This window comes from Akebia trifoliata, chromosome 14 (assembly GCF_017979445.1).
Source record: "Akebia trifoliata isolate Shusen 1 chromosome 14, ASM1797944v1, whole genome shotgun sequence".
Taxonomy (NCBI): domain Eukaryota; kingdom Viridiplantae; phylum Streptophyta; class Magnoliopsida; order Ranunculales; family Lardizabalaceae; genus Akebia; species Akebia trifoliata.
Genome location: NC_141388.1, coordinates 30,092,580 through 30,107,888, shown reverse-complemented (window position 1 = coordinate 30,107,888; position 15,309 = coordinate 30,092,580). Strand labels below are relative to the sequence as shown.

Here is a 15,309-nt window from a genome sequence, read left to right as displayed (position 1 = left end):
CTTGATTGGCGATTTGAGTACCACTAATTAGGGGTGCAACTTGGTCCGGTTCAAACCGATAGCTTTGAGGTGGTTTGGTTCCAGGTTTCAAAAGTGAAGAACTGATCAATTTGATTCCGTTCTCGGATCAAACTTGTATATAACCGAACCCTTATGCAATATATATACATAACAATTATTATGAATTATTTTAAGAGTTAGGATATAAATTAGTGAATTTTTTAATGGATAAACTAATGATTTTTTATTGATAAATTAGTGATTATTATATGAAATTTTATGTTTATTATATGTTTGTTTTTCATTAACTTAGACCAAGTTGACCATTCCCATAACTTGGACCAGATCTAACTTGACCTGGACGTGTTGAACCGGTGCAATCTAGTCCTAGCTCAAATCAGTCCAACCTAGTTGAACTGATCTTATTGACTCATTTTAATTTTGTAATTTTTTTTATAATTGTTTTAGGTTCATTTTTGACCCGTAAAAAAGTCAATTCGAAGTTCTTTCTGATAAATTATTTATTAGTTACTAAATATGTTCCTTATAGATATTTTGAAAAATATAATCTAATGTTGATCCATGATGAAATTAATGATTTAACATAATGTTTCAAGGAAAATGAATTCTTTAAAAAAAATGGTTTGAAGAAAATAAAATCTTTGTTGTAAAAATGTATTGATATAACTAACAAGACAAAAATCAATTGGCAAGAACGATTGAAGCGTGATGAATCACTGTCATTAAAAGTATGTCGTGCCCTACAAAGATTATATCATGATGTAATAGGTTATAGCGGAATACCCTCCAGCGTACAAAAATCGAAATTTCAAACCAAGCGTGTATTTGCAATGACTAAGAAAGTCGAATAGCTCAGATCGTTAGTTATTGAAAAAGAGGGAGAGAAAATAACTTCAGGGCAACTCAAAGTTAATTTTATTAAAACGGTAAACTAACAGTTAGATTAAAATGTTGTAATTGTTAATTAGGCACAATGGCTAAATTAAAACAGTTTAATTAATTAAAACAAATTTGTAATAAAAAGGTATGATCAAATTAAAATTGATTCAAAACAATTTTGTGATTGCCAAAAACATGGCCATCCCGCGCACACGCATAAGGCTAGAAAGTGAGCTCTCACAATGATTGCATTCTTCACATTTGGTTAACTCGTTTCCTAGTCGCCTTGTCAGGTTCAATAGGATTTGACTTGGGCAATATGTGCGCGTGGGCCTTTACTTATTTTTTCTAACCTTACCACACAAGTAAAGCAAGATAGTATATAAATATATAACAAGTCTTTCTCGTAATCGATGTGAGAACAAATTTTAAAAAACAAGTCAAACACTCTTCACCTGTGTTTTGGAATTACCCAAAATAGTTAAAAAGTAAAATATCACTTTTGTGTTTTTTAACACCAAAATAATTAAATATATAACAAGTTTTTTTCGTAATCGATGTGAGAATAAATTTTAAAGAACAAGTCAAACACTCTTCACTTGTGTTTTAGAATTACTCAAAATAGTTAAAATGTAAAATATCACTTTTGTGTTTTTTAACACCAAAATAGTTAAAAGTTGAGGCCCCATTTGATAACGCTGTCAACTTTTTCTATTAGATTTTAAGACTAAAAACAGTTGTCGGAAGCAGCTGTAAAAAGTTTGAACACTGAAAAACTTGTTTGATAGAATATAGTCTTGTAAATATGTTGTGTTGTTTACCAAAATTTGGTAATTATTATTTGATATAGTTGTTGGATTCTACTGTATTTTGTTAAAATGACTAAAATATCCTTAATGTTGATAATGCACACAGAATGCACAAAAAATGATCAGAATACCTTAATAAATATATAATTACACTATATATAAATATAATAAATTTATATTAAAAATTATAAAAATAATTATTTTAATTTAAATAAATTTATAAATTTTATAATTATATCGAAATTTTGACAACATCTCTTAAAAATAGACATATGAAATTTTTTTAACAAAGAAAACTCCTGCATAATACACATAACATCTCATTTATATTTTGACATCATATATATATATATATGACTAATATAATAAGTAGAACTGAAATAAATAAAAACATGAAAAATATGCATTTAACAAATGTGTACAAGATATATTTTTCATTTTTTTTATTTGTTTCCGTTATATCCATAGCTAATATAACTAATGTTATAACTCGACCACATGAACTAAATGGTGGATGCGTATAGTTTGTCATCAATGGTATTCATCATGTACAAAAATATCATAAATAAGTATGAAATCTTATTAATATACTTAAACATAATATAATATTTATCCCAACATCAAATAATAATATCAACACTTACATACAAAGTAATAAATATAATATGAAAATGAATCAATGATTGTCAATATAAGTGGCATCGACTGTTTAATCCCTCTATATTTTTATTTTTTAACAGCTCTTACAACCTACTGATTAGGGAATTGGATACTCTTAATCAATGATGCCCTCTTCTTCATCTTCAATGGATCATTCTTCCTCAAATCAAGTAAATTCTTCATCAATAATGACATTTTTTTTTTATTATTATAAAATTGTGCAATGACATGCAGGCAACAACAATATTTCATTGTTTTTCCAAATCATATGAATGCATCAACTTCAATATTAGTTATTTTACTTTCAAAATCCTAAAGATTTGCTTGATCACATTTTAAAGTGAAAAATATAAATGGTTGAATAGTTTTTTCGATTATTTACTCGTAATCTCCTATACTCTTGTAGATGGTATCGACCATTTCAATAAGGTACGAGATAACTATTCATGAGTAAATACCCAACATCTATTAGATAATATTTACCTATTCTAAAAAGATGAATTTTTATATTATAAATAAGCATATATAATTGAGAAGTATTCACATACAAACCTGATGGAATATATGAAAAATTTAAACTAAGACTATTCAATGGATCAAGGAAGATACGTAAATCATTACTCAAGTAGGAAAGATAATTACAATATTCTCTACCACTAAGATAAAACACACATAGTGCTCGATGATAAGAGACACATAACTCAATTGAGTTAACTCAAGGAATTGAACAGTCACCGAATTTGAGTAATTACATATTTAAAACCACTCCTCATGGAGGTCACAAGATTCATGAGGAGTAAATCTTTATTATCATCAAAGTATTATAGGCTTTTATTATCATAAATATTAAAGAACATGGGTAAGATGTTACAACTGAGTTTACTACCTCCTCTACTAACACTTCACCTATGTCTTTTTAGGTTAAGGCGACACCATACAACGATCGTAGACATAGAAGTTTTAATACACATCTCGAGAAAGAGTTAATCATTCTTTATAATACTTATCTCGATGAAGATTTGATCATCTATTGTAGCACGTATCTTGAGGAGTGGGAAATCTAAAATATCCCCCATAATTTTGAATAGTGAAAACTTGGCCAATAATTTTTTTAATGACTTAAATATAGGTTATCTATACAAAATAAGATCTATTATATGACTTAGCATTTACTAATCTACTTTGTTGTAATAAAATTATAATTAAAATATTTAAACAGCATGATTTATCCAAAACTAGATGGGTCAGACAAGTCACCTCAGTATCCAAGCGGGTTGAATTGAGATTAGATATCAGGTTTTAAAACCATGACCCATGATCCAATGCAATTCTATGTGAGAATATAATAGTTCAATATATTATGATTTACCTTGATACATGTAATTAGTAGTTAAAATTTATTTTTTCCAAATTTTGGGGCTATATGGTCCCTAGGAAATGTTTATTTATGAACTTTTTTTTTGCTTAGCAAGTAAGGGAAATTGTTTTAGCTTTGTAAAAAATTTTACATAGGGAAGACCATAACGATTTACAGATTGAAACTGTGAGAGTTCAAGCTTATCACCAAAATAAGTATTTTTTACAATTAATGACAGATTGAAACTCGTTCAAATAGCAAAGATTAAGGATTGTGAGTTGCTGCAGCAAGGGTGTCTGCAGTTGCATTCACCTCTCTCCGTTTATTTATGAACTTGTGGTCTCAGTAATATAAGATTTACATAGGAGATCTATTTGATTATTAATCGATGAATTAAGTGGTAGAATGCCATTTATTACGATACACCAAGGCGCACTAGATCATGGTATCATTTTGAGCTAGCCAATAAAACAAAGAGAGTATTTATTTCATACATTTGCAAAAATATATATATGGTTAGGTTACCAAAAGAAAATTTTTGCTCACTAACTTTTTCCTCACAATGCTCACAGACTCTCCACTGTGTGACACGTGCAGCCTAGCGAAAGTAGTTTTGTAAATTTGGAGATGCCTTTATACATGCAGGCTAATGTGATTGGTCGATGCTCGATCATGTGAGCACTGTGATGAAAAAGTCTGTGAGCAAAAAATAAAGCTCACGCTTGATTGAGTGAAAATGCATAAAAGAGGTGCGAACCCACGTACTCGAATGTTCCTGTGGTAAGAAAAAGTATAACAATTGTGGGCCTTAAGTTAGGTTTAGGCTTAATCTAAGCCCAACACATTTCTCCTCTATACACAAATGGATTTGTTATGTGATTTCGAAACTCGATGGATGGGTTAATCTCATTTTGAATTAGAACCCTCCTTTTGACTCGGATAAGAACAACAACGCCCATATCCCAAAGAATTGAGGTTTGCTAAACAAATTCTATTCTTTCGTTCCACTTTGTTTGAAGCCAAGTATTTTGTTATTTTTAAGTGATTTCAAGAATAGTTCTCTGTAATTAGCATGTGAAAGTGGATTTGAGCCATAGTCACCAAAGTCTCTGACTTAATGAAAAAATCACGACTAAATTGAGAGTTTTTTTCTTAAATAATTTAATTATGATTTTTCAATAAGTCGTGACTTTTACAAATTTCGCAATTAAATCATGAACTTTGCGATTAAATAAAAAAAAATGAAATATGACATTGATGCACTAGTGAGAGAATGACTTTGATAAAGATAATGGTGACCTAATAAATCTTAACTACACTATGGATCTATTGTTACTTGTTGTGCATACATGCATGAAATCAATATGGGGTTTGTATAAGTGATTATTATAGTTTAATACAAAATTTAATGATATAATTAGTAGGAACAATTACATAATCGTTAACCCTAACTTAATTTTTCCCGAATTGTTTTTTGATTTTTTCCCAACGTTTTCGATTTTTTCGCTTGCTGACTTATTCCTGAACTCCGACTTGGTAACTTTGTAATTTTTTATAAACATGGATAATTTTTAATGATTTATATATTTATTATTTAGAAAATATGATCATGTTATGGAGCATCTTCTAATTCATCTTATTAACACAAAAGCTATAATTTTTTTTAAAATATAAATACATATTAATAAATAATTTTAGACTGATCTAAATGGTTTGCCTCGTTTGAGACGAGATGACTCTGTGATTCAACTCGGGATACCCTGCTTGACAATCCAGGAAACCTTTTCATCTGTAAAGTTGGATAATTATTATGTCTACCGTTTGAACCAATAAACTTGTGATCCCAACTTAGGTTTGTTCTCCTTTGACACCCTCCCTATGTAACGCTATATACCCCCTAACTCACCCCCACACGTCGCTATCCAATTAGTTGTCGTTGGAGATGAAGCGTCCACGTTACACTCTTTTGTCTCCTGAAATTTTGCTCAATTTGAACAATACCCCCTTCATTTTTTTTTTTTTTTTTTTTTTTTTAATATTTGAGAGTATTTTCAAACAAACCCCTAATAGCAACTCCAGCTGTCCTTCAAAACTTCAAATGTAGATCATTGTTTATTACTTCATATGAAGGAGAGAGAAGATTTAAAGTTCCACTTCTATCACTGTTCATCTTTTTCAATAAAATCTATTGTGTCCCTTTTCTTTGTGTAAATGTCAATTTTAATCTCTTCTTTTCATATAACATGATTTAAATATCATTTTTGTATCTTATTAATTTTAAAGTCTCTTCATTTAATATTTTAAAAATCAAATCAAATCGATTAATTCATCAAGTTGATGGAATAAGTAATTAGGGTGTGATAAATAATTTAAAAAATTAGGACACAATCAGAAAAAAGTTGGGGTGTTAATAGTAAATCTCTTTTTTCTTTTAATCAGAGTGTAAGAAGTAAAAGTTAGAGTGCCAATAGCAATACTCTTCTTATCTTACATCTTTTTTTATATTTTATTTTATATTATTTTTTAATGTGATTGAATAGTGTTTAGAGTAAAGAATAATGTTTTGAAGGTAGGACCGATTAGAGTTGAAAAGTGACTTGAAGCCTTCGAAACGAAGAAGATGCCAATTTGAAGACAACTTTTTAAATGCTTGGTTGGAGTTGCACTTAGTCTTCCATGAGAGACTATAAAAAATGACGGAGACACCCTTTGTCTTCAACCTCTTCCTAAAAGATATTCTCCCACCAAACAAAAAATTCCTCTACCCTCAATTTATATAAGAATTCTTATTAAATCCTTAATTTATTTTTTAATATCATCTAAGAGAAAAAAAATATATATTAATTTTTGTAGGAATCGATAAAATCAATAATAAATCTAATGGTCGTTGAGGAGTGGTGACAAGTTTGAAGTAGAAGGATTTTGGAGAAAAAATAAAGTTTTTTACGAAATAGGTTATAGAGGGATATTTTGGTCATTTTCGTTAATCTTGACATAAGACCATTGTCAGGGAATATTCATCAATTTAAAAATGTAAAGGGGGTACCTCAAATGTTGACCAAAATCCGGAGGGGTTTGTTCAAATTACCCTAAAAATGTTTTGATTCAACAAGACAACCACCACCACATATATGTACGGATTGATACTCCCTATTATTTAATCAAAAGGTCCACGTCCCAGTAAAACCACGTGGTGGTTCTTGATCACTGGATCAAGCAAGTGGTTCTTATACACTTCATCTTAGATAGAGACGAGGTACAGCAAAGTGAGATCTCTCAAAATGAGAGAGTATCTCTGGCGCTGTCACACAGTGGGACCCACCACGACCAGCCGAGAACCAATTTTAAAAACCAACCACTCCCCATTATTTTGTGTATATTTCGGTCTCCTCGCTGGCATCGTTCGTACGTATGACCCCGGTAACCGGTCACGCCATGCGGACTGGATGATCCTCCTCTTCTGTACGTGCGTACTGCTCGTGTGTATGTGGTGCAACAAATAAAAAGTAAGAAAGAGAGACAGACAGAGAGATCTTGGCGTTTTTGCAAACCAGTATTTTAAAACCTGGACCAGCCGGTCTAATGAGAACGACCCGGATTACAAGCTTTATCGGGTTAAACCGACTGTAGAAATTTCTTTTCTTTATTTATTTTTTTTGAGAAATCGGATGACTTATCCAGTTGAACTAGTACCATTGACCCCAACTGACTTGGTTGAGTCAATGAAGAGATTGATCCCATTAAAACTTAAGAAAGCTTAAATTTTACATTGATTTTGACATACCCTTCCACATTTTAATGCATATTTGGGATATTCATGTGTTTTTTGAAACTAAGGTGCCTAAAGTCTTCCCTTATAGATTATCTAGAATTTGGTGAGGGCATTTTACCCCCATTTAATAATGTGTGTTAAAGAGAAAAAATAAAAATATAGTAAAGTTAGTATAATGTTCCAAACTCACAATAATATAATATTGTTTACTTTAGGTCAAAGTCTGTACAATTTTAAAACACGTTATATTATGTAGATGTTGATTTGTCCTAGTGGACTAGAATTTGAATGTTCTCATGTCCGATGTAGGACTAGTTGCATGTGTCCCTGCCATTCCACCTTGTCACATGATAGTTTTACAATCTTTCATAGTCCTTTCCACCTATAGTTAATGACGTACTGGAGAGACCATGAATCTCCCCACCAAACAAGAAGAGTCATTATTGGTTCTGATAACATTTGTAACACTCCAGACCCATAATAGTACAATAAATTTTAATGTCCAAAACAGACAATAATATACTATTAAGATCCTTGAGCGTTATAGTTAAAAGGGGGTAAAAGGCATCTTCTTTGAGGGTTAAAGGGTTTAAAGTGGAAGACAAAAGGTTAAAGGAGACTTGTTACCAATATCATGTTTAATTCTCGAATTATTTTATTTTATTTTTCAATGAAAGTATTATTCTTCGGATTCATGTATTATTCTGAATAATTCAAGCATTTTAAGTTTTTTTTTTTTAAAGAGAATAAAACATATATATATATATATATATATATATATATATATATATATATATATATATATATATATATATATATATTTAATGATTTTTTTATAAATCTCAATCGAAAAAAATATTGTTGCAACTTGTTGTATGTTGCAAAATGTAAACTTGTAAGTTATAAAGTGTAACACAAGTTTGTCTTTGAAACGATCATGCTTCAACATTTTGGAGGAATCCACATCTTTACTTGTCAAATGTCTCTTTCATCATTTAAAAAAATAATGATATGTACCACCTAAAATTTTTAAATTAATGATTTATCCTTTGACTTTGATCTTCTCTTATAAATTGATGGAACAATAACCTTGATACCTTCATTATCAGTACCATCATTATTACCATCATGACTATATCATCAAATTCACTATCATCAACATCACTGTTATCATCGGTGTCATATTACCAAATTTTTGGTTTTCAAAATTTTGAAATGAGATGGATAATACACTTATGAATCCTATGTCACATATTTTTCATTTATCGAATTTTACATCGGATTTTTGCCATCCAAAATCGAATAGAACTCGAATTTTTCACAAATCGAATTTTTTCGTATTCTGAAATGCTAACAAGGTGGAAGGGTATTATTTAAAATAAAAATTGAGGTTAATGTGTAAAAGATGAAAACAAATAAAGTGGATTAAAAGATGAAATATAGTAAAATTTTATTTTTTTGAAAGGTTGTTAGAAAAATATAGTAAAATTAAAGGAGGTGAAGAGTAAAGAAAATAAAGAGGACTCCACAAAATTGAAGTTTGGTGAGATGTTTGTCTCATACAAAATTGTAGTGGATGAGATATTTATCCCTCACACAAATGTAGCAAAGTAGGCACTACAGTTGTGTTTTATTATATAGATGAAAATTGATTAGAAGTTCGCATAGTCAACTCATGACAAGAAAAATTCATTAATTTTCTCTCCAAAATTAATAATTATTATGGTAAATTTATTGAACCTCATCTTTGATTTATCATATTTATCCTCACCTTGACCCCCTTGTAGAAAAGGCCCAAATCCCTGTAGCATTTTTTTTTTTCGAAAAGCTCCTTGTGGCACTCTTTCTATATTGGAGATTGACACATTGCTGAAAACTAACACCTAAGACATTTAAGGATTATGACTTACATCAAATTAAAAAAATAATAATAATAATCTAAAAAACAAATTTGTTTTAGCTTGATCCAAGGCTTTGAAAATTAACAGTCATTGAACTTGCAATTTTTAAACGAAAGGATTTTGGTGTCTCGTATACATGGCACTCTTTCAACCATGAAAAGACACTATAGGGAGCTATAAATGATCACTCTCTTATAGAAAATCCATTATTTTTTTATTAAAAATTCTTTCATCTTCTCCTTCAAAAATCAACTCTCTTATTTTGAAGGATTAAAAGATGAAAAATATGATAGAATACTATGGGACAAAGGTTGAGTTGGATGTTTTGAATCTCGTCCAAGACTGAGATGACTTGTCAGTATCAGTCATTGATGATACAAATTATCAATGTGTTTCAAACTCCACATCATTTCATTTGACAAATGAGATTACTCAGAATAATATTTTAAGTATCTAGGTTGAGTTAATAAAACTTGTGTGGATCATTGGGATAATTAATGTTTTTTGGTTAATATTTTATAATTTAAATATTTATTATCCCAATAAAAAAATATGATCATATGATTAAGAATCTTTTTGATCTATCTTATTTTATAATATAATAATAAAATATTAATTATTTACATATCTTGTTGACACGTCCGAGACAACTCAGACCTCTTCCATGAATCAAAATAGATTTGAAAACATGAGTAGATAGAATGAGGTTGAAGAGTAGGGTAAAACAATTTCATTTTAATATGAATAATTTTGAATCGGCCGGAGCAATTAAACCACTAGGGAAACCGGTTTGGACCGGGCGGGTCACTGAAACTATCGATCCGGGTTTTAAAACATTACTCTACCACCATGCGTACTGGGTGATCCTCCTGTTCTGTACGTGCGTACTGCTCGAGTGTGTGGTGCAACAAATAAAAGTAAGAGAGAGAAATATAGAGTGAGAGAGAGAGAGAGAGAGCTTTGGGGTTATTTTTACACAGTCGCCCAAATCAGACTTGGAAGCATAAACAGAAGAAGAAAATCTCTCTGTGCTTCTCATAATCTCATCCATCAATCGAATCTTTCTTTCGATGAGGATCAGAAAGCGATCTGAACCGTTGGATTTGTCTCTTCTCTCACCTATTTCTCTACCAGTCTCAGATCCCCCACTAAGCAAAGAAGAAGAAGAAGAAGAAGAAGTTCAAGAAGCAGAAGATCAAAGCAAAACCCATCTATATCCTCATCCGTCTGATTCGTTGAATCAATCTCTAAGATTGACGATCATGAAGAGAAACAACAGTTGGGTTTGCTCAGATGGGGATACACTGATGAAGAAGAAAGAATATTGCATGTTTCCTTCTTCATCTCAAGTAATCTCCAAAACCCCAATCTCTCTCTCTCTCTCTCTCTCTCTCTCTCTCTCTACATTTGTGGGTTTGTACTAGACATAGGTGGTGCAACACTCCGTACGATTGATGAAATCTTGATCCATGGCTTTATTGTTGCAGGCCTTGCAAGTTGTAGAACCACAGAAAGAAAAAGAAAAAGAACAAGAACACTATGAGGATGTAGAAGAGGAGGAGAAGAAGAAGCGATGGGGAGAGAACTATAATAGTAAAAATAACAGGTAAAAAATAAAATCACCCATCTCTCTCTCTCTCTCTCTCTCTCTCTCTCTCTCTGAGTGAGTGTGTGTGTGAGGTGGAAGAGAAGAAGAGCTGGAGGGTGAAAGATAAGAGTGAGTCTCCGATAATATCAGTTAAAATAAAATCACCCATCCATCTCTCTCTCTCTCTCTCTCTCTCTCTCTCTCTCTCTCTCTCTCTCGTGTGTGTGTGTGTGTGCAAGGGGAGAAGAGTTGGAGGGTGAGAGATAAGAGTGATGATATCAGTTAAAATAAAATCACCCATCTGTGTGTGTGTGTATGGAAGAGGGGAAGAGTTGGAAGGTGAAAGATAAGAGTGATGATACCAGTAAAATAAAATCACCCATTTTTTTCTCTTTGGGAGTTGGTTCATTACTCACCACATCATTCACCCAACCATCCAGTCTCTCACTCTCTCTCTCTCTCGCACACACACACAAACACACACATTTGTTGCTTTTCTTTATTGCTGAATGTGAGATTGTGAATTTGGATAGAAAGGGAAGCAGATTGGGTGCAGAAACTAATTCTAGGGTTCAACCACATTCTTCATTTCCATCTGATCAAGGTATATATGGATACCCATGGTTTTTACATTTGAAACAAATAAGAGTGAGTAACAATGGATCTCGTCACTATATACTTTTCGAATTCTTATTATTTTGGGTTTTCTTACATGAATTATGAAATCAGCTAATGGGAGATGGGTTGAAGGAGAGAAGCTGATTCCATTAAAGAAGAGAAGAGGAAACTTTGAGAGAAAAGTACTAAGAGAAGAAACAATGGTTGAGAAAGAGAAGAAAATGAAGAGTAAATTAAAAACAAAAACAACCAAGAAATGGGTTCATGAGAAAGATCAAGGAATAGAAAATGGGTTAGAGAGTACTAATGTAAATAAGAAGAGAAGCATTGATAATGGTGGCGGCGATTTAATGGAGGGTTCAAGATGTAGTCGTATTAATGGGAGAGGATGGAGATGTTTCCAACAAACACTTGTGGGTTACTCACTATGTGAGCATCATTTAGGTAAGGGAAGGCTAAGGAGTGTCAGTAGCGTTCGAAACAAAGCATCTTTCGTTGCCGGCACTAGACCTAAGAAGGTATTAGAACATGACGAAGATCAAGAAGAGGAGCCATTAATTGTTCAAGTTGAGAAGAGGAAGAAGATTGGCACGGTGAAGACTCGATCGATAAGTAGTTTGCTTGGCCAAACACACCTTGCATCCAATGTAGCAACTCAGACATTACCTGCTTGTGATGGTACAATCAATGGTGATTGCTTGTAATCTTTTATTCTAAAAGTTTTAAGGATACTTAACATGATGTCTACTTTCTCAGATCTTGAACTTTTGTTCAATTTTATCTTTCTTTTTCTTTTTAATATTGTGGTTAATTTTGATCTTTGAGAAACTAGAGAATGGTGAACTTTAAGAAATTTATTTCCCTAGTTTGACAGTAATTCCACCTTTAATTTATTAATTTTATCGAACTAAATGGTTATGGAAGGGCATTGAAGCAATTTGGAGTATGGAAATTATTTCAAACGGCAATAATGTGGCGGTAGCTTGTATTGGGCATTTAAGAAATCAACAAAAAATTCGCAGTAGGTCTTCAAAAAATATAATAATGGAGTTTGCATGCAGATAATCGGTTAAAGAATTTGATTATATGTATAAAATGCATGAATAAGATTACCTTTTGTAAACAAGCATAAATAAAAACAGAAATGTTTTTAATAAAATTGGTATAATTGGAGAATACAACTACAGACAGAATATTTAAAATTGTATGCACCAAAATAAATTAAAAATACTAAAAAATAAAATTCAAGAATGTATACTAGAACATTTGAAACTCCACCCAATGATCATCGAAAGATCAAATCACAAACCAGAATCATGCAATTATCAACAACTTAGACATGGGTTCATGAGAAATGTCAAGAACAAGAAGAAAGAGAAGATGGTTGGAGATTGCCAATGAAAATGAGAAGAAAGGGAGTGTTAGTGGTGGAGATGTAATGGAAAGGTGCAGCCGTGATAATGGGAGAGGATGGAGGTGTTCCCAACAAACACTTGTGGATTACTCAGTATACGCACATCGATTGAGTTAGGGAAGGCTAAAGAGTATGAGCAGCATTCCAAATCATGCTTCTTTCACCGCCATTACTTGACCTTATTAATTAGATAGGATTAGAACATAAAAAGATAAAGAAAGAGGAGCAACTAATAATCATACACATTGAGAAGAAGAAGAAGAAGAAGACTATGATGAAGGCTCGATCCTTACACAGTTTGGCTTCGCCAAAGACACCCATGAATGGAAGGTAGAACAGCTCAGCCACCACCTTCCTGTAATGGTGATGATTGCATTCTAAAAGTTACATAGATACATAACATGGAGTTCAATTATTACTTTCCCAGATCATGAAGTTTAGTTCAATTTCATCTCTTTCTTTCTTTCTTTCTTTTAATGTTGTGATCTTAATCTTTTAGAAAGAAGAGAATGGTGAATTTTGAGAATTTTATTAATATTTTTCTTTAGTTCAATTAAAAATATTTAAAATAGAATTCAAGAATGAATCTTAGAACATTTGAAACTCCTCCAAAAGAACATAAAAAAAATTGAATCATGACCATAATCATACAAAACCAACAACTAAGAAGTGGGTACATGAGAAGGATGATGAAAGAAGAAAGAGATGGAGATTGGTTAGAGCATATTTGTTTGAATAAGAAAAGAGGGAGTGCTAATGGTGGTCAAACTTTAACGAAGGGTTCGTGGTGTAGTCGTGTTAATGTGGGTAACTCACTTGAGTAATAAGGGAAACTAAGGAATATGAGAAGTGTTCGAAACCGTGCTTATTAATTTCACTGCCATTTCTAGATTAAGGAGTTAGAACATGAAGTAGAGACAGAAGAGGAACCATTCATTATGAACACTTCGAAGAGTAAGAAGATGGCCATTGTGAAGAGTCGACCAATTAATAGGCAGTTTGCTTGGACAAATATACCATCAATTAACGTAACATTTCAGCCAATACCTCCTTGTCATGGTATGAATCAATGGTTTTGTCTGCAACTCTTGTATTCTGAAGATTTTAGCTTTTAATCATACAGACAATGAATTATATTTCCTTAGATCATTAAGCTTTGACAAAGAAGAAAAGTGCTATTATATTTGGGATAAAGAGAAAAGGCTATCAACAATAGATCGAGGGGGAACAAAGATCGATGTTGGATGGCAACAATTGGAATGTTTTGAAAAGATAACAAAAAGGAGTTATGATAATCTGACTTAGGCATGTGGCAACTCAATCGACTTATCTGACGTGACAGGCTCGGACACCATAGATGTGCTCTCCACGGGATACAGAAATACGATTTCCCATAAAAAGGTGCAGTTTTGTATCTCAAGAAAAGCACATCTACGGTTTCCGAGCCAGCCATGTCAGGTGAGTCGATTGAGTATGCCACATGCCTAAGTCAGATTATCACAACTCAAAAAATAAAGATCAATTTGTAAGTAAACCTATTAAAGATTTTGGTGCATATTTATATAGAGGGCCGGATTTAAAGTATTGTTGAGGAAAAATATTCTCTTCTCTCCATGATCAATTTCAAATCTTATGAATGTGGCAACATCAATCGGGACCAATATTTTCAAAGTCGTTGAAGGCTTATGTCCTAAGGACAAGGCACTCAGAAAGGTCTTGAGACTTTACAAGCATTAAAAAGGCTTACGCCTTCGAGAAGATGCTTATGCCTTTTTGTCTCATTAGATCAAGTCCTATGTATTTGCAGCTCCAACAATATATGGTTCTTCTTCCATCATTATTATTATTATTTTTATTATTTTGGTGACCTAGAGAGTATCCCCACATTGCTGAGACTAAGTCTCCCTAGGGGTCCACGTTGAACCCTCAACCCGGTGTGCTAATTTTATTCAAAGGTTGCACTCAGTTTCAAACTCACGACCAAGAGGAACATACTCTTGTCGCTATGTCTTACCGTTGCGCCACACCTTTGATGGGTTTTTCTATTATTTTGTTTGTGTTTTCTGTACTTCTTTTTCTTACTTGAGTGATGATTATCACATTCCTAGTGAAGATTATTTTTCACTGTTGAAATTTACTTATGTTTGTCCCTCCATTATATTTTCAAAAGCTTGGATCAACCAACAAAAAAGTATATTTAAAAAAAAAAAAATTTAATCTAATTTATACCATCAAATTTATCTATAGGCTGATTTGTTGGATAGTGTGGCAATCCATGTTGGAAGAACGA

General features: G+C 32.0%; 1 protein-coding gene across 1 annotated transcript; it reads left to right on the top strand.

Annotated features, from left to right (window-relative positions):
* Positions 1 to 10,321: 10,321 nt before the first annotated feature.
* Positions 10,322 to 12,404, top strand: LOC147386712 (uncharacterized). The gene is made up of 4 exons (XM_086421995.1): positions 10,322 to 10,748; positions 10,887 to 11,005; positions 11,521 to 11,591; positions 11,717 to 12,404. The coding sequence occupies exons 1-4, from the start codon at positions 10,470 to 10,472 to the stop codon at positions 12,307 to 12,309; spliced, it is 1,062 nt and encodes a 353-aa protein (XP_086278121.1). The 5' UTR covers positions 10,322 to 10,469; the 3' UTR covers positions 12,310 to 12,404.
* The last annotated feature ends 2,905 nt before the right edge of the window (positions 12,405 to 15,309 follow it).